The sequence below is a fragment of the Carcharhinus amblyrhynchos genome, chromosome 1 (assembly GCF_965287045.1).
Source record: "Carcharhinus amblyrhynchos chromosome 1, sCarAmb.v2.hapA, whole genome shotgun sequence".
In the NCBI taxonomy this organism is placed as follows: domain Eukaryota; kingdom Metazoa; phylum Chordata; class Chondrichthyes; order Carcharhiniformes; family Carcharhinidae; genus Carcharhinus; species Carcharhinus amblyrhynchos.
This window is the reverse complement of record NC_137324.1, coordinates 50,418,623-50,444,621: the sequence shown is the minus strand read 5'-3', so window position 1 is coordinate 50,444,621 and position 25,999 is coordinate 50,418,623. Positions and strand designations below refer to the sequence as shown.

Below are 25,999 nucleotides of genomic sequence, written 5' to 3'. Positions count from 1 at the left end.
TGCAGCAGGTGGTCAGGAAGGCGAATGGGATGCTGGCCTTCATAGCGAGGGGGATTGAATATAAAAGTAGGGAGGTCTTGCTGCAGCTGTATAGGGCATTGGTGAGGCCGCAGCTGGAGTACTGTGTGCAGTTTTGGGCGCCGCACCTGCGCAAAGATATTTTGGCCTTGGAGGGAGTGCAGAGGAGGTTTACTAGGCTCATACCAGAGTTGAGGGGGTTGAGCTATGAGGAGAGGCTGTATAAACTGGGCTTGTACTCGTTAGAGTTTAGAAGAATGAGGGGAGATCTCATTGAGACGTATAAGATGATGAATGGGATGGATAGGATAGAGGTGGAGAGACTCTTCCCGCTCAAAAAAGACAGTAGGACTAGGGGGCACAGCCTCAAGATAAAAGGGGGGCAGTTTAGAACAGAGTTGAGGAGGAACTTCTTCACTCAAAGGGTGGTGAATCTCTGGAATTCTCTGCCCGTTGAAGTGGTGGAGGCTGCCTCGCTAAATATTTTTAAGACGCGGGTTGATGGGTTTTTGATAAGAGAGGGGATTAAGGGTTATGGGGAGAAAGCGGGAAAGTGGAACTGAGCAGCGACAGAACAGCCATGATCTTATTGAATGGCGGGGCAGGCTCGAAGGGCTAGATGGCCTACTCCTGCTCCTATTTCTTATGTTCTTATGGAACGGACAAGCTGGAATATGATCTCACGTTTCGTGTTCCCTCCTGTTAACCAGGATGCAGCACTAGAAAAAAGACACTTTGCAAGGCTGTCACTTAAATGATAGAAAAATAAAAACTCACAAAAAATTTAAAGGTTACCCAGATCTTAGTTCCCAGACATGTGTATTACAATAACTAGTTTCTGAGATTTGCTTGTTTCTGGGAACAATATACAAGACAGAGTTCTCTACCAAAGTAAAGGACCTTGCAACCAGTTGATCCATAAACAACATTACCTGAATTACTAATGGATGTGTTGGCCACCTGTCAATGGTACTCCATTTCATCTTTGGTGCTGCGCTCCTGCCATTATAGTATCGATAAATTGCATTTAAACTACTTCCTATAAAAGAAAGTCAACAATCAAATAAATTACTATTCTCATGTATCTCTCACGTTGGTCAATAAATTCTGAGGTCTCACCACCCATCTTCCAAAAAAATGTAAATTACATGTTGCATTAAGGTGCATGATATGCATTTTTTTGCGAAAACTCGCAAACAGTGAAAAATAAAAAATAGACAATGACAAAAAAAATGAAGTTATGATTAGATGACACACAATATATATTGTAAAAGCCCAAAGACTATGAAATATGGCAGCTGAAGAAAGTAAAGAGTTTCACTGTTCTCTTACCTCCAAATCCAAAAGACTGTGCTTTGAGTCTTCAGTGTAGTGAGAATGCAGGAAGGTGAAAGGCCATTTAAAACACATGTTCATAGCGTACAAGTAAGAAAAATGGCCACAGTATAATTAATGAGTGAAGGGGCGAGGAAGGGGGAAAGAATATGGATATTAGAGATTGAGAGTGGTTAGCTATTTGCTTACAAAATTTTTCTTGAATCCAGTGAAATAGATACATCTCCCAAAGTTTCGGCAAGTTCAAAGCATGGGCACATTTTGCCTTTCTATAAAAATTTGAGTTATTCACTGTTAAGGGATTACATATTTAGCTTAAATGAGGAAAGCAAGCTTTCCGAAGCAGATTTAACAATGTAATTTCCATTTGAATTCGGAAGAGTTAGCAAAACCAAAAATGTCAACATGTGAATGATATGTGCGTCTGCAAAGGTAAACAGTGGCAGCCCTTGGTTAAATTTGTAAGATTACAATTAACTGCGTCCTTGAATAATTGATGGAAACAAAGTTCTCAATCTTCAAAAAGTTACAAAGAAGATTAAGACAATGATTCGCCACTGCACTGGAAGATCTCTGCAGTTAAGAGTATGTAAGGTGAAGGAAATTGCTGAAGAGAGAAAAACGTTGCTGAAGCTTTTCATCTTGCATTCATCAGGGCTAATGCAACAATGCCAAATTTCAAACAACCACAACAATTTATACAACAGGAGAAAAGAACGCTGATTGGTTGGCAAGTCAATTCTGATTGTTGCTTTCTCCATAACAGCTTCTCTGCCTGGGAACAATAGGCTCTCCAAGAACCTGGGTAATTCCCAGAAAAAAAAAAATCGCAAGGCCCGAAATCCTGTTGTTTGCAGAGAATGGGCATGAGAAAGCACTGACAGGTAGGATTAGGGAGAATCCAGAGGATAACCAGGGAAAGAGTAGGGCCGATTAGAGACCAAGGGGGCAATCTGTGCATGGAGCTAGAAGACACTGGTGGGGTGTTAAATGGGTACTTCACATCTGTCGTCTCATGGTAGGGAGAAGGAGGATGTAGGTGCATTGGGGGGAGGGACTGTGAGGTTCCTGAACAGTTTGACATAGAGGGTAAGATGGTATTGGAGGCTTTGGCTTAAATGTGGACAAATCCCCAGGTCTGCAGGAGTTGTATCCCAGGCTGCTTTGGAAAACAAAGCAGGAATTTAGAGGGGCTCTGACCTGAATTTTTAATTCCTCTCTGGCTCCAGAGGAAGTGCCAGAGAATTAGGCAGCTAATATGGTTTGGTTATTTAAAGGAGGGTTGCACAGCTAAGCCAAGGAACTACGGACCAGCAAGTCTCATGTCAGTGGTAGAGAAACTATTAGAGAAAATTCTGAAGAAGAAAATTAATCTCTACTTGGAGAGACAAGGTTTGATTAGGGATAGTTAGCATGGTTGCGTCAGAGGGGGATCATGCCTAACAAATTTGACTGAATTTTTTGAGATGGTGATCTGGTGTGTAGATGAGGGTATTGCAGTTGATGTAACTTATATGGATTTCAGCAAAGTCTTTGGTAAGGTCTCACATGGGAGACTGATACAGAAGATAAAAGCAAATGGGATCAAGGGTAACTTGGCAAGTTGGATCTAAAACTGGTTTTGTGGTAGGAACAGTAAGAAGTCTCACAACACCAGGTTAAAGGCCAACAGGTTTATTTGGCAGCACTAGCTTTCGGAATCTTGTAGGAGACAGAAGTTGGTGGTAGAAGACCGGTGTCCAGTGGCGTACCACGGGGATCAATTAGTCTTAGGTCCCTTATTATCTGTTTGATATAATAAGGAAGGAGGTTGTAGGAAGATTTTGACAGGTTGATCAGATGGGCAGATCAGTGATAGATGTATGGGATTGTGGGTAATCTAGGAAGTTGGATCAGGAATTGGCTATCAGATAGGAGACAGAGGGTGGTGGTGGATGGTAAATATTCATCATGGAGTGCAGTTACGAGTGGTGTGCCTCAGGGATCTGTTTTGGGGCCACTGTTGTTTGTAATTTTTATTAATGATCTGGATGAGGGTATAGTTGGGTGGATTAGTAAATTTGCTGATGACACCAAAGTTGGAGGTGTGGTAGATTGTGAGGAAGGGTGTCATAGTCTGCAGGGAGACTTAGATAGGTTGCAGAGCTGGGCCGAGAGGTGGCGGATGGAATTTAATGCGGAGAAGTGTGAGGTAATTCACTTTGGTAGGAGCAACAGATGTGTCGAGTATAGGGCTAACGGGAGGACTTTGAATAGTGTGGATGAACAGAGGGATCTAGGTGTGTGTGTACATAGATCCCTGAAAGTTGGGAATCAAGTAGATAAGGTTGTCAAGAAGGCGTACGGTGTCTTGGCGTTTATTGGTAGGGGGATTGAATTTAGGAGTCGCAGTGTAATGTTGCAACTGTACACTACTCTAGTGCGGCCGCACTTGGAGTACTGTGTGCAGTTCTGGTCCCCGCATTACAAGAAGGATGTGGAGGCGTTGGAGAGGGTGCAGAGGAGGTTTACTAGGATGTTGCCTGGTATGGTGGGGAGGTCCTATGAGGAGAGACTGAGGGATCTAGGGTTGTTTTCGTTGGGAAGAAGGCGGCTAAGAGGGGATCTTATTGAAACATATAAGATGATTAGAGGTTTAGATAGGGTGGATAGTGATAGCCTTTTTCCTCGGATGGAGAAAGCTAGCACGAGGGGGCATGACTTTAAATTAAGGGGGGGTAGCTACAGGACGGATGTCAGGGGTAGGTTCTTTACCCAGCGGGTGGTGAGGGATTGGAATGCCCTGCCTGCTGCAGTTGTAGATGCGTCTAGTTTGGGGGCGTTTAAGAGATCTCTGGATAGGTTTATGGACGAAAAGGGATTGGTATAGGCTAGTGGGTCATTGTTTTTGTAACTGGTCGGCGCAACATCGTGGGCCGAAGGGCCTGTTCTGCGCTGTAATGTTCTATGTTCTATGTTCTATGTATTTAACCGTGAAAGCGCGAAGTGATGTACTTTGGAAAGGGTAACAAAACAAGTGAATATTCAATGAATAGCAAGACACTAGGAAGTTCAGAGGAACAGAGGGATCTTGGGGTGCTTGTCCACAGATCCCTAAAAGTGGCAGGATAGGTTAATAGGGTAGTTAGGAAGGCATATGGGACACTTGCCTTTATCAGTCATGGCTTAGATTATGACAGCAGGGAGGTTATGTTGAAGCTGTACAAAACTTTAGTTTGGTCACAGGTGGAGTGCTGCGCTCAGTTCCGATTGCCTCATTCTAAGGAGGATGTGATTGCACAGGAGAGGACAGAGGAGATACACCAGTATTTTGCCTGGGATGGGGCATTTGAACTATGAAGAAAGGCTGGATAGATTCAGGTTGTTTTCATTGGAGCAGAGAAGACTGACGGGGGATTGGATTGAGGAAGAAGATTATGAGGGACACGGACAGGATGGATAGCAAGCAGCCGATCCCCAATGTTGAAGGGTCAATAACGAGGGGGCACAATATTAAGGTGAGGGACAAGAGGTTTAGAGAGAATTAGAGGATAAATTCTTTCACTCTGTGGGTGATGGGAGTTGGAATATGCTACCTGGGAGGGTTGTAGAGGTGGAAGCCTCATGACCTTTAAAAAGTAAGTAGATGAGCATTTCAATGTCATAATGTTCAATTCTATAGGGGCACAGTGGTTAGTACTGCTGCCCCTCAGTGCCAGGGACCAGGGTTCAATTCCAGCCGCTAGTGACTGAGTGTGTACTTTTTATGTTCTCCCACAGCTGCACGGGTTTCCTCCTGCAGTCCTAAAATGTGTAGGTTAGGTTGAATGGCAATGTTAAACTGCCTATTAGTGTCAGGGGAATTAGCAGGGTAAATACGTGGGGTCAGGGGTCAAAACCTGGGTGGGATTGTTTTCAGTGCAAACTTGATGGGCCAAACGGCCTCCTTCTGCACTGTAGGGATTCCATCCTACAGGCCAACTGCTGAAATACGGGATTAGTGTAGACTTAATGTAGTTTTGTCATTGCAGACTCAGTGGACTTCCTTTGTGGTATATGACTCTATGACACTTAAGTATAACATGCAGATTGATAATACAACAATGGTACTTTACAAGGCAAACACTTATAAAGAAAAATTGAAGAGAGTCTGAAATTGAACTAAATGCTCAAATGGATTTGGAATGCATCATCAGGCTCTCAAACTCAACTTGTGTCCAATCATAGTATCTTTTGCTGGAAACCAAAGTGAATTTTAGTTAGGAAGCTAATTTTAAAGAGGGCATTTTGAACAGAGCCATGTAAGGTCAAAAAAAGCCCAGCAATGCTAAATGGTGCAATTTACAAAACTGGGCTGATGGTACAAGTGCATTATGACCAACAAGGAAGGATAAGTTTATCTATGAGCACATCAGCCACTGGATAGTCAGCTGATATCACATCCGTGGTTCAAACATTTAAAGTTTAGAGAATTCATACACTGAAGGAGGAGGCCATTTGGCCCATCGAGTCTGCATCAACTACAATCCCACCCAGGCCCTATTCCCGCAACCAGACATATTAACGCTGCTAATCCTCTGACAGTAGGGTCAATTTAGCATGGCCAATCAACCTAACCCGCACACCTTTGGACTGTGGGAGGAAATGGGAGCACCTGGAGGAAACTCATGCAGACATTTTATTTATTAGTGTCACAAATGGGCTTACGTTAACACTGCAATGAAGTTATTGTAAAAATCCCCTGACCTCACTACAGTGTTAATGTAAGCCTATTTGTGTCCTGCCCTTGGGAATCAGAGGAAGTGAGCAAAGGTGGAAACTAGTACAAAGAATTTTTTTAACGAGAAATAAATCCTGAGGTTGTCCTAACACTTAGAACAGAATCTCTACATTTTAACATGTTGATTTTTAGTGAATAGCATTTTCAATTTGTACATCAGCATTGCTATACCTGTGGTAGAACAGCTATACTGAGGATACTGAGTAAAAGCTACCGCTCGCTCAATCCCATCTCTTTCCATCTCTTCAACTGCTTCTTCTGTTAGCGGATGAACATATCGGAAACCAATGTAAAATTTGTGTGGTGCTGAAAAATAAGATGCACACAAACAATGCAAAGGTTATTTCATCTAATGGAATGGGAAACGGAACAAGATTCCCACAGCATGCATCTAACATGTTCCAACCATCAAAAAGAATTGGCACCTCCTTATCTGTGCAACCTCCCAGGGAAATACATCTCCCAGAGGTCTTTGTCGACGACTGTGACTGCTTGTGCAACCCCTCACATCAGCCCCATTAGCAACAGAGCCTTAATTCTACTCTTTGGATCTCGTTCTCTAATCCCTTCTGCCTTTCTACCAATCCTCTTTTTTTAAAGAATCTCAAAAACCTACCCTTTTGACCTATTTTCCCCTGCAAATTACTTTGCGATGTCTTTTTAAGAGCTGTTATATAAAGATTGCTGCAATGTTTATTCACAGAAATTTCTCATCTTTTCACAGCTCCAAGACGTTGCTCATCTCTTGCCAAAGTTGCTTATATAATTTTGAAAAACTGATTACACTAAATCCGCACAGCTTAAACAGAATCAATTGTTATATTTTTGGAGAAAAGCAGTAAAGACTAACCATATATCAGTTCAGCAACACAAAGTATTATCAGTTACTGCCCCCCTCCACCTAACCACGTGTGACTTAAGCAAGATAGAGAGACAGTGGTATAAGGGTGTGCTTCTTTAGTTGATTCTCAGAATTTTAAGTCAAACAGTTTTAGGTTATCTAACATTCCCAGAAAATGAACTGTCAAATTACAAAATGTAGAATGCAATGGACATATGGAAAGCTAATGGGCCTAACGAACCTTGTATCATGAGATCTAAAGAACTATTTCCAAATCACATAATAACATCTACTTGCAAAGCTTTACATCATTATTTCTCTCCTCCTTTTATTTGAATACCCCTGCCCTCCAAAGTCTCTGCTGCAGATAAACCCTAGTTAAATCTAAGCCATCAATTTGATTTATCCTAAAGGTATTTGGTCTGCTACTGCTTTCATTAGTATGCCATTAATATTTAGATTGAAAAGAATTACCCACTCACTCTTCATAAATGCAACATCATTGATGTAAATATTTGATTGGTGTTTTGATAACATTGTAGAAAGCAATTACACCTTTTATACTGCGTTATGCATTGCTAGTGAGATTTAATCCAATACTGAATCCTTGGAAGATCTTTTTTTTCCCTCTTGGACAGGAATAAGAATAACAGCACTTAACAAATCTCAACTCCTATGCATATAACACTTAGGTTGCAAAACTGTGTCATTTCATGCTTTTCTGTAAAATTACAATCATTTCTATTACTATCTCCTGCTGATTTTATATATGATTTTATCATTATACATTTGCAGACATGAATTAAAAAACCACACGTAGAATAAGAGGAACTTGTATTTACAATATGCATAAAGGTAATAGTCCTCATATAGCTTGGATGACAGCAAATAATCCATGAAAAAAGTGTACTGCTCTGCCAACAGATTTATAAATGCTGCAAATATTTATTGCAAATTACAAGTAGCCTGAGCTACAATAACAACAGACAATTAACATGATGGGAGGATAAAAACTTCAGGCCACAAATTCTCATTTGGTTTATGTGATAGATCATGCTATGAACATAGGAATTAGGAGTAGGCAATTCAGCCCTTTGACCTTCTCCACCATTTAATCAGACTGGGTGGATTAAATCCTCAAAATTTATACCATTAAATGGGATGGACAGAAGGAAAGCAATGGAAACACACATATAGTGAATCAGATAAAGAGCAGAAAAATATACAACAGCAAGAAATGTCAAAACATAAATACCCAAGACATTTGAACATCCTCTCTTAACTAAGTCTAAAGCTTTTGGCTTCACTATTCACAATATGACTGGAGTGAAAAACATTTCACCAATGTGGACCTACACTCCCTCATAGTAGTGATCCTCAATTTTTAACAATTTTTATGGGACGTGGGCATTGCTGGCTAGGCCAGCATTTATTACCCATCCTTAGTTGGCCTTGAGATGCCATGGAAGAAACTGCCTTGTTAAACCGCTGCAGTCCCTGAGATTTAGGTAAACCACTGTGCTGTTAGAGAGGTATTAGAGAGAACACTGAGCTGTTAGAGAGAACTGTTAGAAAGAGACAGTGAAAGAAAGAATGGCAACATATTTCCAAGTCAGGATGGTGATGTCTTGGAGGAGAACCTCCAGGTGATGGTGCTCTCAGGTAACTGCTGTTCTTGTCCTTCAAGATGATAGAGATTATGGTTTTGGAAGGCGCTGCCTAAGGAAGTTTGGTGAGTTCCTTTCATGCATCTTGGGGCTGGTACACACGGTTGCCAGTTTATCGATGATGGAGGAAGCGAATGTTTGTGGAAAGAGTAGCAATCAAGTGGGCTGCTTTGTTCTTGATGGTGTCAAGCCATTTGAGTCTTGTTGCAGCTACACTTAAGCAAGTGAAGACTATTCCATCACGTTCCTGACTGTACATGGCGGATAGGCTTAAGGAAGGATAGGAAGGAGAGTTGCTTGTCACAGGATTCCTAGCCTCTGAACTGCTCTTGTAGCCATGGTATTTAGATGGCTAGTCCAGTTGAGTTTGATACATGACAACCCCCAGCACGTTGACAGCAGAGGATTCGGCAATGGTAATGCTACTGAATGTTAAGGTACGATGGTTAGATTCTCCCTTGTTGAAGATGGTCATTGCTTGGCACCCGCGTGTCATGAATATTATTTGCCACATGCCAGCCCAAGCTGGGTTTTGTCCAAGTCTTGCTGTATTTGGACATGGACTGCTTCAGTATCTGAGGAGTTGTGAATGCTGCTGGACATCGTGCAATCATCAGCGAACAACTTGCTTCTGACCTTATGATGGAAGGTCAATGACGAAGTTCCAGATGGTTGGCTTAGTAATGTTCAAGAATTGGGATGATTAATCTCCAACTACAATCAACTTCTTTTGTGCCAGGTATGAATCCAACCAGTGGAGGTTTCCCCCGACTCCCACTGACTTCAGTTTTACCAGGGCTTTTTGATGCTACACTTGGTCAAATGCTGCCTCACTGACAAGGGCAGTCATTCTCATCTCATGCCTTTTCGATAGCATTTGATATCTGTAGACATTTTAAGTCATCTCCCAAAATAATTTCAATCAATCATCGGTAGAGGTTGGAGAGCAATTTGCAAAATTCATTCCATCTTATTGGCTTTTTTGTTTCTCCCAGGAGACAAATTGTAAATCTAGGATCATCTCGCCATCTAGGCATGGTTAAGATTGATAGAGATAGGTTGTTTCCTGCCTGGGGAGGCAGTGAAGCACTGGCATTGTCATTGGATTAGTAATCCCGAGACCCAGGGCAAGATTGACCCAGGTTCAAATACCGCCATGGCAGCTGGTGAAAATTTAATTCAATTTTTTTAAAAATCTATAATTAAAATTCAAATGACAATTGTGAAACCTTTGTTGATTGACATTAAAAACCCATCTAGTTCAATATTGTGCAGAGGGTGTGGAGAGTCTGCAGAAGGTCTAGATAGGCTGGGCGAGTGGGCCAGGAACTGGCAAACGGAATTTAATGTTGGCAAATGTGAGGTTGTCCACTTTGGTAGGAATAATGGTAGGAAGGACTATTACTTACATGGCGAAAAACTGCAGCAGGCGATGGTGCAGTGGGACCTCGGGGTCCTTGTGCATGAGTCACAAAAGCCCAGCCTACAGGTGCAGCAGGTGGTCAGGAAGGCGAATGGGATGCTGGCCTTCATAGCGAGGGGGATTGAATATAAAAGTAGGGAGGTCTTGCTGCAGCTGTATAGGGCACTGGTGAGGCTGCAGCTGGAGTACTGTGTGCAGTTTTGGTCGCCGCACTTACGCAAGGATATTTTGGCCTTGGAGGGAGTGCAGAGGAGGTTTACTAGGCTCATACCGGAGTTGAGTGGGTTGAACTATGAGGAGAGGCTGAATAAACTAGGCTTGTACTCGTTAGAGTTTAGAAGAATGAGGGGAGATCTCATTGAGACATATAAGATGATGAATGGGATGGATAGGATAGAGGTGGAGAGGCTGTTCCCGCTCAGAAAGGACAGTAGGACTAGAGGGCACAGCCTCAAGATAAAGGGGGGGCGGTTTAGAACGGAGTTGAGGAGGAACTTCTTCACTCAAAGGGTGCTGAATCTCTGGAATTCTCTGCCCGTTGAAGTGGTGGAGGCTGCCTCGCTAAATATTTTTAAGATGCGGGTTGATAGGTTTTTGATAGGCAAGGGGATTAAGGGTTATGGGGAGAGGGCGGGAATGTGGAACTGAGCCACGACAGATCAGCCATGATTTTATTGAATGGCGGGGCAGGCTCGAGGGGCTAGATGGCCTACTCCTGCTCCTATTTCTTATGTTAATATTGTCCTTTAGGGAAGGAAATCTGTCATTTTACCTGGTTTGGCTGACACGTGACTCCAGATCCACAGCAATGTGGTTGACTCTCAACTGGCATCATTAAAAAGGAGGGCAATTCAGGATGGGCAGTAAAGTCCAGTTTTTCCTCCTTAGGCAATTCTACATTAGTGATCATGGGTTCTTTAAAACACATTCTTTAAAGTAAAATATTGCCTCAGCATGTTTGTAGTAGGAATAGTATTGTAGAACAAGTGGTAATCATTGAGGATGACTGAAGTTACAACATCACAGAACGCCTTCTACAATAAAATCTTTGTACACATTATCGCAATTGTTAAGGTGGTCAGTACGGACATGCATCAAGAATCTTGACAGGTAAAAGCACAAAAACTAGATGGAGTTCATGTTTTGAAATAAATGGGAACCATAGTTGTTGATTCAAAGCTAGGTGGGAATGCAATTTGTGTGGAGGATACAAAGATATATAGAATAAGCAACAAGGCGGAATGTAGTGTAGGCATGTGTGAAGTTATTCATTTGGTAGTTACAGTGGCATGGTGGCACAGTGGTTAGCACTGCTGCCTCACAGCACCTGAGACCAAGGTTCGATTCCCAGCTTGGGTCACTGCCAATGTGGAGTTTGCACATTCTCCCTGTGTCTGCATGGGTTTCCCCTGGGTGCTCCAGTTTCCTCCCACAATCAGAAAGACGATCTGGTTAATGCATTGGCTGTGCTAAATCCTCCCTCAGTGTACCCGAACAGGTGTTAGAGTGTGGCAACTAGGGGATTTTCACAGTAACTTCATTGCAGTGTTATTGTAAGCCTACTTGTGACACTAATAAATAAACTTTAAACTTAGAATAGAAAAGCAGTATTTGTTTTAAAAAAAAGGTATGACATTTGTAAATGTTGATATACTTGCTCAAGGGACAAAGATAGCATGCTGATATAGCAAGCAACTATGTGTGTGACTTTAGTGCAAGGGGATTGGAGTACAACTATAAAGAAATCTGGTACAATTGTAGAGAGTTTTGGTGAAGGCACATCTGGAATAGTGTGCACTGTTAGCCTCCATATTTAAGAAAAGGATATGCTGCATTTACCATGGAGGCAATGCAGCATAGGTCAACTAAATTCATTCCTGGAAGAGGGTAGTTCTAAGGGTTGAAAAAATTGGGCTTTACTCTCTGGAGTTAAGAGAAATGAGATGATCTCACTGAAACATACAACATTCTAAGGGGGCTTGACGGGTCATTTCCCTGGAACTTAGAACATGAGATTATATAGAGAACCAAGAACCAAGAGGAGAAGGACGCTTTTCATTCAGAGGAGTATGGACCACCGGAATTCTCCACCTAAGGGTGTTGTAGATACTCCATCATTTAATGTACTGAGTGTCACAATAGATCTTTGGTTTCTGTGAATCAAGGGACATGGACAGCAGGCAGGAAAGTGAGTTGAGGCAGAGTTTCAGACTAACACTGAATGGTGGAGCAGGCTCAAGTGGTCTACATGTAGGGGACTAGCTGGGATAAATGTATGGGGTTATGGGGATAGGGCCTGGGTGGGATTCTGGTTGGTGCAGACTCGATGGGCCAAATAATCTCCTTCTGCACTGTTGGATTCTATGATACTCCTGCTCCTACTTCTGTTTTTGTATGATATAGTGGGAGCCACCAAACTGATTAAAAATTTTAAAGCTCTGAAAACAGCAAAACAAAAAAAATGGCACAGGTCCTTGATGATGACTTCTGCTTATTTCAAGGTAGTCCATTTTCGTGGTATGGTCAAACTGCATTTATGACAGAAAACAGGTGCTCTGACAAATGCTTGGAATATACAACTGTGTTTACTAGATATATTGAAATTGATGACACAATTATAAGCATACAGTGTATTAAACTAATTATCTTCTTCTGGTGAAACATTATAAGCTGAAGCAATACCTGTTTCTGGAGATAATTCATCAAGCAGCTTCACCATGCCATCGCCTTGTTTGGCAGTCCACATTTTAATCGGGGACCCTCCACCAATTCTGTGGTACTGTTCCTGGATTTTCGGAGTACGGCGTTTTGCAATAAAAGGAGCAAGTTTGCTGAAAGAAAATTGCAGAAAATAAATTGCTGTTTTACTTCCTCATCGTTGCCTCGGCGGATCTAGCTCCGACAGTCTAAAAGCGAGTACAGGGCATGAGCCTACTGCTTATTCACTATCAACAAAGTTACATGACGATTAAAATATGCAGATAACGCAAGTGATTAGGAAGGCAAATGGAATATTGATATTTGCTGCAAAGGGGAATGCCACACAAAGGTAGGAAAACTGTGCTGCGGCTATTACAGGCCTTCATCAGATAACATCTAGAGCAGTATATGCAGTTTTGGTCTCCTTATTTGAAAAGGGATATAATTTCACTAGAAACAATTCACAGAAGGCTCACGGGACTCATTTCTGGAATGAAGGGCCACCCTTATGGAATAATGTTGACTTCTGGAACTTAGAAGAACGAGAGGTGATCACATTTAAACATAAAAGATTCTAAACAGACTTTATAGGATGGAGACAGGGGAGATATTTTCTCTTGTTGAGGAGGCCAGAACTAGGGCATGCAGTTAATGAATAACAGCCATCCCTTTTAAGGCAGAGATCAGGAGAATTTTTTTCCCCTCAAAGCCTCATTAGTCTGTGAAATTCTCTTCAATGGGGCTGGATCATTGAATTTGTTCTAGACTCAACTAAACAGATTCTTGACAGACAAAGTTAATGCAGGCAGACAGGAAAGTGGGGTTGAGTCCACAATCAGATCATCCAGGGCCATACTGAATGGCACAGCAAGTTCGAAGGGCCAATGGCCTATTCCTTCTCCTAGGTCCCATGTTCCTATACACATACTACCCTAAGGCTTTGGGCCAATCTTAACTGAACTTGGTGGAATGATAATTCGTATGTCAACTCTTTGGTCCAAGTTAAAACCAGAAATAGTCCACCAATTGATAAGATCATATTTGAGAACATAAGAAATAGGAGCAGGAGTAGGCCATCTAGCCCCTCGAGCCTGCCCCGCCATTCAATAAGATCATGGCTGATCTGTCGTGGCTCAGTTCCACTTTCCCGCCCTCTCCCCATAACCCCTAATCCCCTCGCTTATCAAAAACCCATCAACCCGCATCTTAAAAATATTTAGCGAGGCAGCCTCCACCACTTCAACGGGCAGAGAATTCCAGAGATTCACCACCCTTTTGAGTGAAGAAGTTCCTCCTCAGCGCCGTTCTAAACCGCCCCCTCTTTATCTTGAGGCTGTGCCCCCCTAGTCCTACTGTCCTTTCTGAGCGTGAAGACTCTCTCCACCTCAATCCTATCCATCCCATTCATCATCTTATATGTCTCAATGAGATCTCCCCTCATTCTTCTAAACTCTAACGAGTACAAGCCTAGTTTATTCAGCCTCTCCTCATAGCTCAACCCCCTCAACTCCAGCGTCAGCCTAGTAAACCTCCTCTGCACTCCCTCTAAGACCAAAATATCCTTGCGTAAGTGCGGTGACCAAAACTGCACACAGTACTCCAGCTACGGCCTCACCAGTGCCCTATACAGCTGCAGCAAGACCTCCCTACTTTTATATTCAATCCCCCTCGCTATGAAGGCCAGCATCCCATTCGCCTTCCTGACCACCTGCTGCACCTGCAGGCTGGGTTTTTGCGACTCATGCACAAGGACCCCGAGGTCCCTCTGCACCATCGCCTGCTGCAGTTTTTTCGCCCCGTAAGTAATAGTCCTTCCTACCAAAGTGGACCACCTCGCACTTGCCAACATTAAATTCCATTTGCCAGTTCCTGGCCCATTTGCCCAGCCTATCTAGATCTGTGAGAAGTAGTGTAATTTTTAAGGCTGCAAGAGCTAACAGTACAATCAGCAGTGATGGACGAGTTCAGCAGCATACAGAAAGGGGGAGGCACATGACAGACAGTTAACTAGGTTACACGAAACAGATAACCGCAGTGATGAGATTAAGCGCAAAATGGGAGTTGAGAGAGTGTTAATTGAAGGAATGACACAATACAAGCCATTTACAGTGTTTAAAGTTAACAAGGTTAACAGCCAAATAAGGGGGAATAACACGATACAAGTCATCACAATGTTTGAAAAACAGTATAAAATGTGCTGCAAATCTATGTAAGGTGTGCCTATTTTGACTAGACACCCGGTCTTGCAAGAACGACAAATAAAATCTTGCTCCTTCAGAACTTGACTTGACTAAATTGTTTAACTGTGAGCTGTGTTTCTCACAATTGGGGGCTCGTCCGGGATCCTAACATCCCTGGTAGGGAGGTTGCCGGTGACAACTGGGAAGACGCGTCCCGTTCCAAATTGAATGGTCCCAGGTGTTCATCGGTGGACTTCTCTGCCACTGACTGTTGAGAATCCTAGGAAAGTTGTTCTGAACGAGTAAGTGGGAAACGATAGGCACCGTCGTGTGGTCGGGCAACGCTGCGGACCAAGGTAAGAAAAGTGACTTTTAAGTATTGCCTTGGCGACTGGGTCGTGGTAGGTAAACCATGGGAAGTGGGGGTAGTAGGACAAAGTCCCCCGGGAAAGGTGCTGGGAATCCGCGGAGAAAGGGTGGGGCCCCAGGGAACATCCCTCCAGAAAGTCCTTTGGGACGGATGTTGGAAGAAGGGTGGGGCCCCAGGGAACATCCCTCCAGAAAGTCCGTTGGGAAGGATGTTGGAAGGTTTGGGCACTAGTACTAGGGATAAAAACAAGACGACAATGATGAAATATTGTGCTTTGTTTGGGTGAAGGAACCAATCAGGAGTCCGTCCGTCTTCTGGCCAAAGTACGGTTCGGTTGAGGATTGGGTTTGTCAGATTCTTAATAAATATGTGAGACAGAAGCAGCCGGCGTCCCAGGAAGGAATTGATCATGCAAGTTGCTGGATAATGTTAATTTAGGGGCTGCGGGGGAGGTTATGTGATGAGGGAGCAGAGGAAAGTCGAATAAGGGAGGTGCCCCTAGAGGCACTGGAGTTTGTGGATGGGTCACGAAGTATATAGATGGATCAGCATGAATGGGATGGACCTACAATTGGTCTGAGCAGAAAGAGGTAGAGAGAAGTATGTCAGTGGAACTGGGAACCCTGACATGGGCTTTTACTGAGGTGCGGGGAGAACGCTAATAGTGGTTATGTATTTGGAATTGTGCAGGACTATATGACTGTTTGAGAGAGAAAGGGATTTGTCACGACATGAGGCACCCGAATCAAACATGGTCAAATTTATTAGAGGCCAGTGAGCTCCCATCAGTAAAGGGTTAAAAAGAGACAAGCAGGCTGACTCTGTATGGTACAGAGAGAGAGAGAGAGAGAGAGAGAGTGGGTGTAACTGTGTAATTGAGACCCTCATGTGATGTAATAGATATAGCCAATCAAAGTGAATTGCTTTAAGTTTTTAAGTTTACTAAATTATGTAGGGATCGGACAGAGATTTGAATTCTGCCAAGTGGGAAAGGTGGCATTATATTGCATTTTAAAGTTGTGAGGAGAGATAACCATTTAGGCACATAGTAGATTTGATTTTGTACTTGCCTGTGTTGGTTACAAAGGCAGAGCTGTAGAAATAATTAAACATATAGATTGCACATCAGAATGCTTTCAGTATTTCTTCGTGCATCTGTGCTCCAAGTGATGTTTTGTTTTATTGTACCAGAATTGTAAGAAGGTGCAAGGGTCTTGATTTAGTGAGGATATTTAATGGTGATAAAAATAAATCTTATTTTGGATTTTCTGAATCAGGCTTTAGTTAATTAAACTGCTGTACTTTGACTCACAATTAGTCTCAGAGGTATCTTTACCTACAAGGATTGGTGCTGAAACCTGGGATCTGTTTACGGGTCCGGTTGAATGGCCACAACTGGAGCTCCGGAACAGATTACCAAATTTAAGGGAGTGAATCAAAGTACAGTAGGTGCTCATCTGTGATGAAAAAGTGTGAGTGTGTGTGAGAGGTCTGAGCTGAGCACGTACAGACAAGGAGGCATCTGTCTTTACACCTAGCCCTAGACCAGTTGTTAAGAGGGGTAGCCCCCTACGCAAAGCTCAGGAGTTTGAAGTGGGTGTAAAGGCTAGAGAAGGATGCCTGGGATGTGATGTTCAGACGTGAGTAAGAAAGAAAGCCGGCTTAATAGTGTGAGCTTAAAGGTGTAAGCTCACGAGTGTAAGCGGTGGTACGGAGGGGACTGATCACCCCTGATAGGTATCACCGGACTGTGATAAGAGCGACCTAGGGGTGGGATCCATTTCACCCACTAGATCAACAATGGAAATGATTGAAAAAAAAGGACAGAACTAAGAAAATTGGAATTCTCTTAGTTTGAATTAATTGAACAGGTTTAAACCAGATTAATTGAACACATCTCAGTCTTGGGTAAAAAAAATATTGGGCTGACGATAAGGAGAAAATTAAAACGTCAGAATCACAGATTAGAGAGTTAGAAAAGAGAAACCAAACAAAGAAAATAGCAGTATTGTTAATACATCAGTTAGCTGGACTAATTGAACAAGTAGTCACTTCCACTAAGAAGTGGAGTGGGGATAAAAAAGATTAAGGAATTAGAATTCAGAGTAAGGGAACTGGAGAAACAAAACCAAGTGTTAGAAGACTACTGCAGAGGGACATCACCTCCCTACCCTGGCAGTATGACCATGAAACTCACAGCGCCTGGGGGTGACTTTAATACTGAGGAGAAGGTCTTTAACCTTGCTCCGGTAACGAGGAGAGGAACAGTGAATAATCCATTGACCAATTTAAATACTTCACACCAGGGAAAGACATCAGATCCTAGTGTCACTGGGAAAACTCCAGCCCTGGAGTTCAAAGGCCAAATTTTGGTATTATCATTGTCCCAGGAAGTATTTATAGTATTAGATATAGCTTTGAACTTGAACTCACAGGATAAGTTTTTCTTTATAGTAGACGATAAGCACAGGTGTTATATTTGGGACATTTAATATTCCAAAGGATCAAGGAGATGCCCGTGGACAGGCTAGCCAATGAAATAGCAAAAGAACCAACCCTAAACCCACAACCAATTAGGATGCAGGCCCTTATTTCCCTAATGCCCCGTGGATTGAATCCAATCTTTATAGAAAAGGGAAAAAAAAAGAGGAGCTGACTGAGATGAGACAGAGAAACAGAAGGCAAAGATAATGGTAGCGGCCGTAGATGAGATTGTGAGGAAGAGGGTGGAACCAATAACTGAGGGAAAGACACGAGGGTATCAGTATGTTGAAAGGAAGGAACGAGGAAGTAGAAAAGGTGGGGCACTAAAAGGTGGGGTAACATAAAGAACCCAACAAAAGGGGTGTTATCACTGTGGAATGATTGGACATTTTAGAAGACAGTGCCCTGAATTACAAAAAGAGAGGGTAGTCCCTCTCATGAGTATGGATGAAGACTAGGGAGGTCAGGGGTTCCTACCCCCGGGGATCCACCGGGAATCCTTGATAAATCTGCAGGTGGGTCCCCAACAAGAAGATGCGGTGTTTCTGGTGGATACGGGGGCCACTAGATCCTCTCTGAATTTTATACCGAGAGGAATAAAGTTAATCGATAAGAAATTAATGGTATCGGGGTAAAAGGGGAATGTTTTACAGTCCCCATGTTTGAACCAATTATGCTTAAATACCAGACTGAGCGGATAGAGGGTCAACTCTTATACATACCAGAAGTTGGCAGTAATTTATTAGGCAGAGACTTAATAATTAAATTGGGTTTGGCAATTGGAGTAGAAAAGAACCAATTAACAGTAACCATGGCAGTATTAACAGACGGACAGGAACAGCAAATAGACCCGATAGTCTGGGCAGGGGAAGGAAACCGAGGGGGATTAGACGCTCCTCCTCTGCAAATAAATTTAAAAAAAGGAGAGACGGTGTGTGTTAAGCAATACCCTATACCTTTGCAAGGAAAAAAAGGATTACAGCCAGTAATTGAAGGATTGGTTAGAGATGGACTGTTAGAACCCTGCATGTCCCCTTATAATACCCCTATATTGCCTGTAAAGAAGCCTGAGGGAACGTACCGCCTGGTACAGGACCTAAGGGCCCTGAACCAGATAGTGACGATGCGACACCCCATTGTCCCTAATCCTTATATTTTATTAAGCAAGATTCCTCCTGACCACGGATGGTTCAGTGTAGTGGACCTAAAAGATGCATTTTGGACATGCCCACTGGTGGAAGAAAGTCGAGACTTATTTGCTTTTGAGTGGGAAAATCCTATCACAGGACGGAAACAGCAGTTCAGGTGGACAGTGCTCCCACAGGGGTTCACAGAGTCCCCAAATCTTTTCGGTCAAGTCTTAGAGCAGGTGTTAGAAAGATTTAAAAAGCCTGATGAAATCACGTTACTACAATATGTAGATGACCTACTAGTAACAGGAGGAGGAAAGGAAAAGGTAATAGAAGCCACAAATAGCTTATTGAATTATCTGGGACAACAGGGATTCAGGGTGTCAAAGAAAAAGCTGCAGTACGTAGAGAAGGAAGTTAAATACCTTGGACACCTAATCAGTGAGGGAAGGAGAAGAATAGATCCAGAAAGAATACAAGGAATCCTAGATCTAAATATACTATGGACTAAAAAGGAACTTAGGAGGTTCTTGGGATTAGTAGGATACTGTAGATTGTGGATCAAAGGGTACGCACAGAAAACTAAACAACTATATTTGAAACTGTTAGAAGAAGAACCTAATGTTTTAAAGTGGACAGAGGATCTAAGCTGATAATAGAAACGAAACTCCCTTGGACTAAGTGCTTACCAAAAGCACTTTTGCGTATTTGTACAGCTCCTCGAAAGGATTTGGGTTTATCCCCCTATGAAATGCTATTTGGACTACCTTATATGGGGGCAGTCGGGGAGTTACCGGTTCCTGAAATGAATGATCAATTTGTAAAGAAATATATACTGGGCCTGTCCTCCTCGATATCTTCCCTTAGGAAACAAGGATTATTGTCGCAGACTCCAGCCCTCGACTTCACGGTACATACAATTCAACCAGGAGATTGGGTCCTGGTAAAGTCATGGAAAGAAACTAAGCTGCAACCGGAATGGGAGGAACCATATCAAGCACTCCTAACAACTGAGACAGTAATCAGGACTGCTGAAAAGGGGTGGACACATCATACTATAATCAAGGGACTGGTAAAACCTCCAGATAATTCCAACATGTGGATGGTCAAACTGACTGAAGAACCTTTGAAGCTGAAATTTAAAAGACTCTAAATAATCAATTTTTAGTTGCGGCGTGAGCGCGGGAAAGGAACTGTTTTGAATTAAGTTCTCTCCTAAAAGGTAACGAGAAAGGGATAGAATGGAAGGGGTAACCTGGATAATGCTTTCCTTCCTCTTGTCCAAGAGAGTACTTACAAGTACGGGATATAATTCAGATAAGTTAGAAGAGGACAAGGGAAACACTATGAGCTCAGTTACGGTTCTGGATCTCACTACAACACAGGTAGTAGAGACAGACCTGTGTTCTTTGGTAATATGTGGGGATCTAGTGAGCCAGCGAAAATATTCGGTAGAATCCTTACAATTTTATGCCGACGGAAAGTATCCTTGGGGTAAACTCCCTTCCATAATATCCCTTCATCAGAAACATATGCAGCCAAGATCAGAATGCCTAGATAAGGAATACAATCTTATAGGGACCAAATGGACTGAAAAAAAAAGCGGTCCAGTCTTAGATCCTAAGAACCTCTCCCGGTACTCCATAGCTGGTGGGCCCTTCTTTACAGGTAACTGGACCAGGGACCAACAATTGCACCAGGCAGTATTTGGAATTAGGGTAAAGGAGGGAGGAAAAGATAGCAAATTGAAATATTGTTTCCGAATCTATGTAGATAAAAATTTGAAAACACCTGACTAGAATGATAAGGTTCCCCAAAACGACCCAAGGGCAGTAAGAGTGGTCGAAGTAAACAACCTAAAACAAATCCTTGAAATAGAGACTGGGTATGAGGAGACTAATGCCTGGGTAGAATGGGTCAAATACACTGTAAAAAGCTTAAATTAAAGCAATTGCTATGCCTGTGCGTCTGGGAAGCCAGTGGCCCAAATAGTACCCTTCCCTCTGGGATGGAAACGCGACAGAAGAGGTATGGAGTGCATGTTAGCCCTGTATCAAGAAAAGGAAGCATGGGGCAACCCGAACTGCACATCCCTATCCCTGATGTTCCCTCCTGTGGAAGCAAAGAACTTAAAAACCCCCTCAGTTTCTCACTGCCGTTGTGAATCACACTTCATGTGTGAACCGACAAAGGGCAGAATTAACTCATAATATGGGGGAGTTAGAATCATGCTCAGAGGTCAGGAGCATTACAGAGAACGGAATGGGAGGGAACTATTCATCATTGAAAATCCCCAGAGCAGATATATGGTGGTATTGTGGAGGAAGGGTACTGAGGCCAACTCTACCCCCTCAGTGGAAAGGTACATGTGCAATTGTCCAATTGGCTATACCATTTACCCTGGCATTTGAAAAATTAAAAGGATCAGGAAAAACAAGAGATCAGTGATAGGAATTTCTTTTGATGAAAAGATATATCTAGATCCCATAGGAGTGCCTCGGGGAGTTCCAGATGAATTTAAAGCTCGAAATCAGATTACAGCTGGGTTTGAATCCTTGTTTTGGTGGGTAACAATAAATAAGAACGTAGATTGGATAAATTATATAAGATTGGGACGAGCAAGTGAATAGTATGTTAGCCAAACTGGAACAACCTACTCGCGCATATCTGGACTAAACCTGGAAAAAGGGATGCTAGTGAAAAATTACAGACAGTAAAAAGAAAAGGGGGGATTGTGAGAAGTAGTGTAATTTTTAAGGCTGCAAGAGCTAACAGTACAATCAGCAGTGATGGACGAGTTCAGCAGCATACAGAAAGGGGGAGGCACATGACAGACAGTTAACTAGGTTACACGAAACAGATAACCGCAGTGATGAGATTAAGCGCAAAATGGGAGTTGAGAGAGTGTTAATTGAAGGAATGACACAATACAAGCCATTTACAGTGTTTAAAGTTAACAAGGTTAACAGCCAAATAAGGGGGAATAACACAATACAAGTCATCACAATGTTTGAAAAACAGTATAAAATGTGCTGCAAATCTATGTAAGGTGTGCCTATTTTGACTAGACACCCGGTCTTGCAAGAACGACAAATAAAATCTTGCTCCTTCAGAACTTGACTTGACTAAATTGTTTAACTGTGAGCTGTGTTTCTCACAGATCCTTCTGCAGACTCTCCACACCCTCCGTGCAATTTGCCGTTCCACCAATCTTGGTGTCATCAGCAAATTCCGACACCATACACTCGGTTCCCTCCTCCAGATCATCTATATAAGTGGTAAATAGCTGAGGCCCCAGCACCGACCCCTGAGGCACTCCACTAGTCACCAACTGCCAATCCAAATAGCACCCATTGACCCCTACTCTCTGCCTCCTATTTGACAGCCAATCCTCTATCCACGCTAACACCCTACCCCCAACTCCATGCCCCCTTACCTTCTGCAATAACCTCTTGTGAGGTACCTTGTCAAACACCTTCCGAAAATCAAGAAAGACCACATCCACCGGCTCTCCTCTATCCACCACCCTAGACACATCCTCATAGAACTCCAATAAATTTGTCAGACACGACTTCCCCTTAACGAAACCGTGCTGCGTCTGCTCTATCAAGCAATTCCCTTCTAGATGCCTCGCTATTTCCTCCTTGATGACGGATTCTAACATTTTACCTACAACAGGCGTTAAACTAACCGGCCTATAATTCCCTGCCTTTTGCCTGCCACCCTTCTTAAACAACGGCGTAACATTAGCCGTTTTCCAATCTTCCGGCACTTCCCCGGAATCCAGCGACGTTTGGAAAATAACCACCAAGGCATCCACTATCACCTGGGCCATTTCTTTCAGAACCCTCGGATGCATTCCATCCGGTCCTGGGGACTTGTCCACAATCAGTCCCTCCAGTCTGTTGAGCACCGCCTTTCTAGTAACAACATTGTCATTGAGACCCTCCTGTCCTACCATCTTTCCATCGGTAACACCCGGCAAATTATTCACGTCCTCCTCCGTGAAGACCGAAACAAAAAAGTTGTTCAAGGCCTCAGCCATTTCCTCATCCCCTACCACTGAGTCCCCCCTCTCATCCTCTAAGGGTCCAACGTTCACCCTAGCCAGCCTCTTCCTTTTATATATTTATAAAAACTCTTGCTATCCTTTTTTATATTAAGCGCTAGTCCAGCTTCATAGTTTCTCCTACCCTTCTTTATCAACTTCTTTGTCAACATTTAAACCTCTCCCAATCCTCTTCTCGCCCACTACTCTTAGCTACTCTAAACGCCTCCGCTTTTAATGTAACGCTTTCCTTCACCTCCTTCGTTATCCACGGCTTATTACCTCTCCTCCTACGGTCCTTTTTAACCATCGGAATAAATTTCTGCTGAGTACCAAGGAACATCTCCTTAAAGATCCTCCACTGCTCCTCAGCAGACCTACCTTCCAACGCGCTCCCCCAGTCAACATTCGCCAATTCTTCTCTCATCCTTCCGTACTCCCCTCTGTTCAAACAAAGGACGCGTGTCCGGGAACCCACTTTCTCCTCCTTCATCTGCACCAGAAACTCCACCATACGATGATCACTCTCCCCAAGAGGGTCCTTCACCACAAGGTCCCTTATTCTACCCGCCTCGTTACATAACACCAGATCCAAGATAGCTCGCTCCCTCGTCGGCTCCAACATGCACTGTTCAAGGAAACTATCCTGGCAGCATTCCAAGAACTCCTCGAGCCCACTGCGTCCACATGGGTCGACCAATCAATATGACCTGATACCCTGTCTACCCCCGGTAACACACACACACCCCCACCCCTTTAATCAAGAATACATCTGCCACTGCCTTAAAAATATTCAAATACTCTACTTCCACTGCCTTTGGAGAAAGGGAATTTCAAAGGCTCCCGACCTTTGCAGAAAGCAATTCTCATATCGGTCTTAAATGGCAATTCCTTAAACAGTGACCCTTAGTTAGAGTCTTAGAGTGCAGAGGAGGTCCTCTGGCCCATTGGGTCTACATAAAAAAAAAACTACACTAAATCTACACTTTGGAGCACTTGGCCCATAGCCCTGAATGTTTGACATTTCAAGCACTCACTCATGTACATTTTAAAAGTGGTGAGGTTTCTTTCCTCTACGATCCTCCCAGGCTGTACATCCCAGACTTCCATCACCCTCAGCATGAAAGAGTTTTTCCTCAAGTCCCCTCTAAACCACTTGCCCTGCATTTTAAAATTATGCCCCATGCTATTGGCCCTTCAACTAAGAGAAACATCTGCTTCCTAGCCATCCTGTACTTACCTCTCAATCTTATACACCTCAATCAGGTCCTCTTTCAACCTTCTCTGCTCTACGAAAACAAGGTAAGAAGTCTCAAAACACCAGGTTAAAGTCCAACACGTTTATTTGGCAGCAAAAGGCACTGGCTTTCGGGCCTCTGACCCTTCATCAGGTGAGTGGAGAGTTCTGGTCACAAACAGGATGTAAAGACACACATTAAGTTTATAGAATACTGATTAGAATGCGAGTCTTTACTATTAATCAAGTCTTAAAGGTGCTGACAATGTGAGTGGAGATGGCATTAAGCATTGGTTAAAGAGATGTGTATTGTCTCCAAACAGGATAGTAAGAAAGATTTTGCAAGCCCAGGCAAGTCATGGGGGTTACAAACAGTGTGACATGAACCCAAAATTCCGGTTGCGGCCGTCCTCAGGTATGCAGAACTTGGCTATCAGTTTCTGCTCAGCGACTCTGCGCTGTCATGTGTCGTTAAGGCCGCCTTGGAGAGCGCTTACCTGACCAGTCACGGGCATTCGGCCTCTGATCTTTGTGCAAGCGTTCTCCAAGGCAGCCTTCACAACACACGACAGCGCAAAGTCGCTGAGCAGAAACTGATAGCGAAGTCTGGCACATGAGGAGGGCCTCAACCGGAATCTTGGGTTCATGTCACACTACTTGTAACCCCCATGACTTGCCTGGGCTTGCAAAAATCTCATTTACTATCCTGTTTGGAGACAATACACATCTCTTTAACCTATGCTTAATGCCATCTCCACTCACATTGTCTGCACCTTTAAGACTTGATTAGCTGTAAAGACTCACATTCTAATCAGTATTCTGTAAACTGAGTGTGTGCCTTTATATGCCCTGTTTGTGATCAGAACTCTCCACTCACCTGACAAAGAGGCACAAGCCCGAAAGCTAGTGGCTTTTGCTACCAAATAAACCTGTTGGACTTTAATCTGGTGTTATGAGCCTTCTTACTGTGTTTACCCCAGTCCAATGCCAGCAACTCCACATCATGACTACGAAAACAACTCCAGCCTATCCAGCCTCTCTTCATAACTCAAATGCTCTATCCTAAACAACATCTTGGTGAATCTCCTCTGTGCCCACTCCAGTGCAATCACATCTTTTCCAGTGACGCCACCTGAGCCACACTGTATTTCTGTTCCAGATTTTTCCAAAGTGGAAACATACTTTCCACATCCAACCTGTGAAGACCCCTCAGAATTATTGTCCTCATATACGCTTTATGTCATTGGCAGTTAGAGTTATGTCAATCTCTATTTAAAAATACTCAATAACTGAGCTATCACAGCCCTTTGGGGTAGATAATTCCAAAGATTCATAACCCTGAGTGAAGGAAAACCAACAGGAGGCATGTAGAACCAAGATGAAAATGTTGGAGAAAAATAGTTGACTTAAAGTGACAGACAGCAATCAGAGAAAGGGAAGATTAACAGTCAAGAGGAAAAAGGTAAGAAGTTGGCAGAGTGACAGAATGCAAGAAGAACCAGTGTTGCAAGAAAGAGGCCAAGATTCCAAAGATGATTTCATCCAAGATCCTTACCGTAATTATGAGTCAGACCCAGAATATGATACTGGTGATAGATGAGAAATATGTGAATATTGTGTAACAAAATGTAAAAAAAAGCCACCTTCAATGTCTTGTGCAAAGCTTAAAGTACGATTGCCACCTTTCAATGAATATTCCTTATTTATTTGTTCGTCATAAGTAGGCTTACACTAACACTGCAATGAAGTTACTGTGAAAATCCCCTCGTCGCCACAATCCAGTGCCTTTTTGGGTACACTGAGGCAG

At 43.0% G+C, this 25,999-nt stretch overlaps 1 protein-coding gene across 1 annotated transcript in view; it reads right to left on the bottom strand.

Moving 5' to 3' along the window:
* The window catches only part of fech (ferrochelatase), a 66,686-nt gene that overhangs the window by 16,759 nt on the left and 23,928 nt on the right, over positions 1-25,999 (bottom strand). The window contains exons 4-6 of the mRNA XM_080182339.1: positions 12,726-12,874; positions 6,284-6,418; positions 951-1,057 (exon numbers count right to left, since the gene is read on the bottom strand). Coding sequence (XP_080038465.1) covers positions 951-1,057; positions 6,284-6,418; positions 12,726-12,874 — 391 coding nt within the window. The remainder of the gene's footprint in view (positions 1-950; positions 1,058-6,283; positions 6,419-12,725; positions 12,875-25,999) is intronic.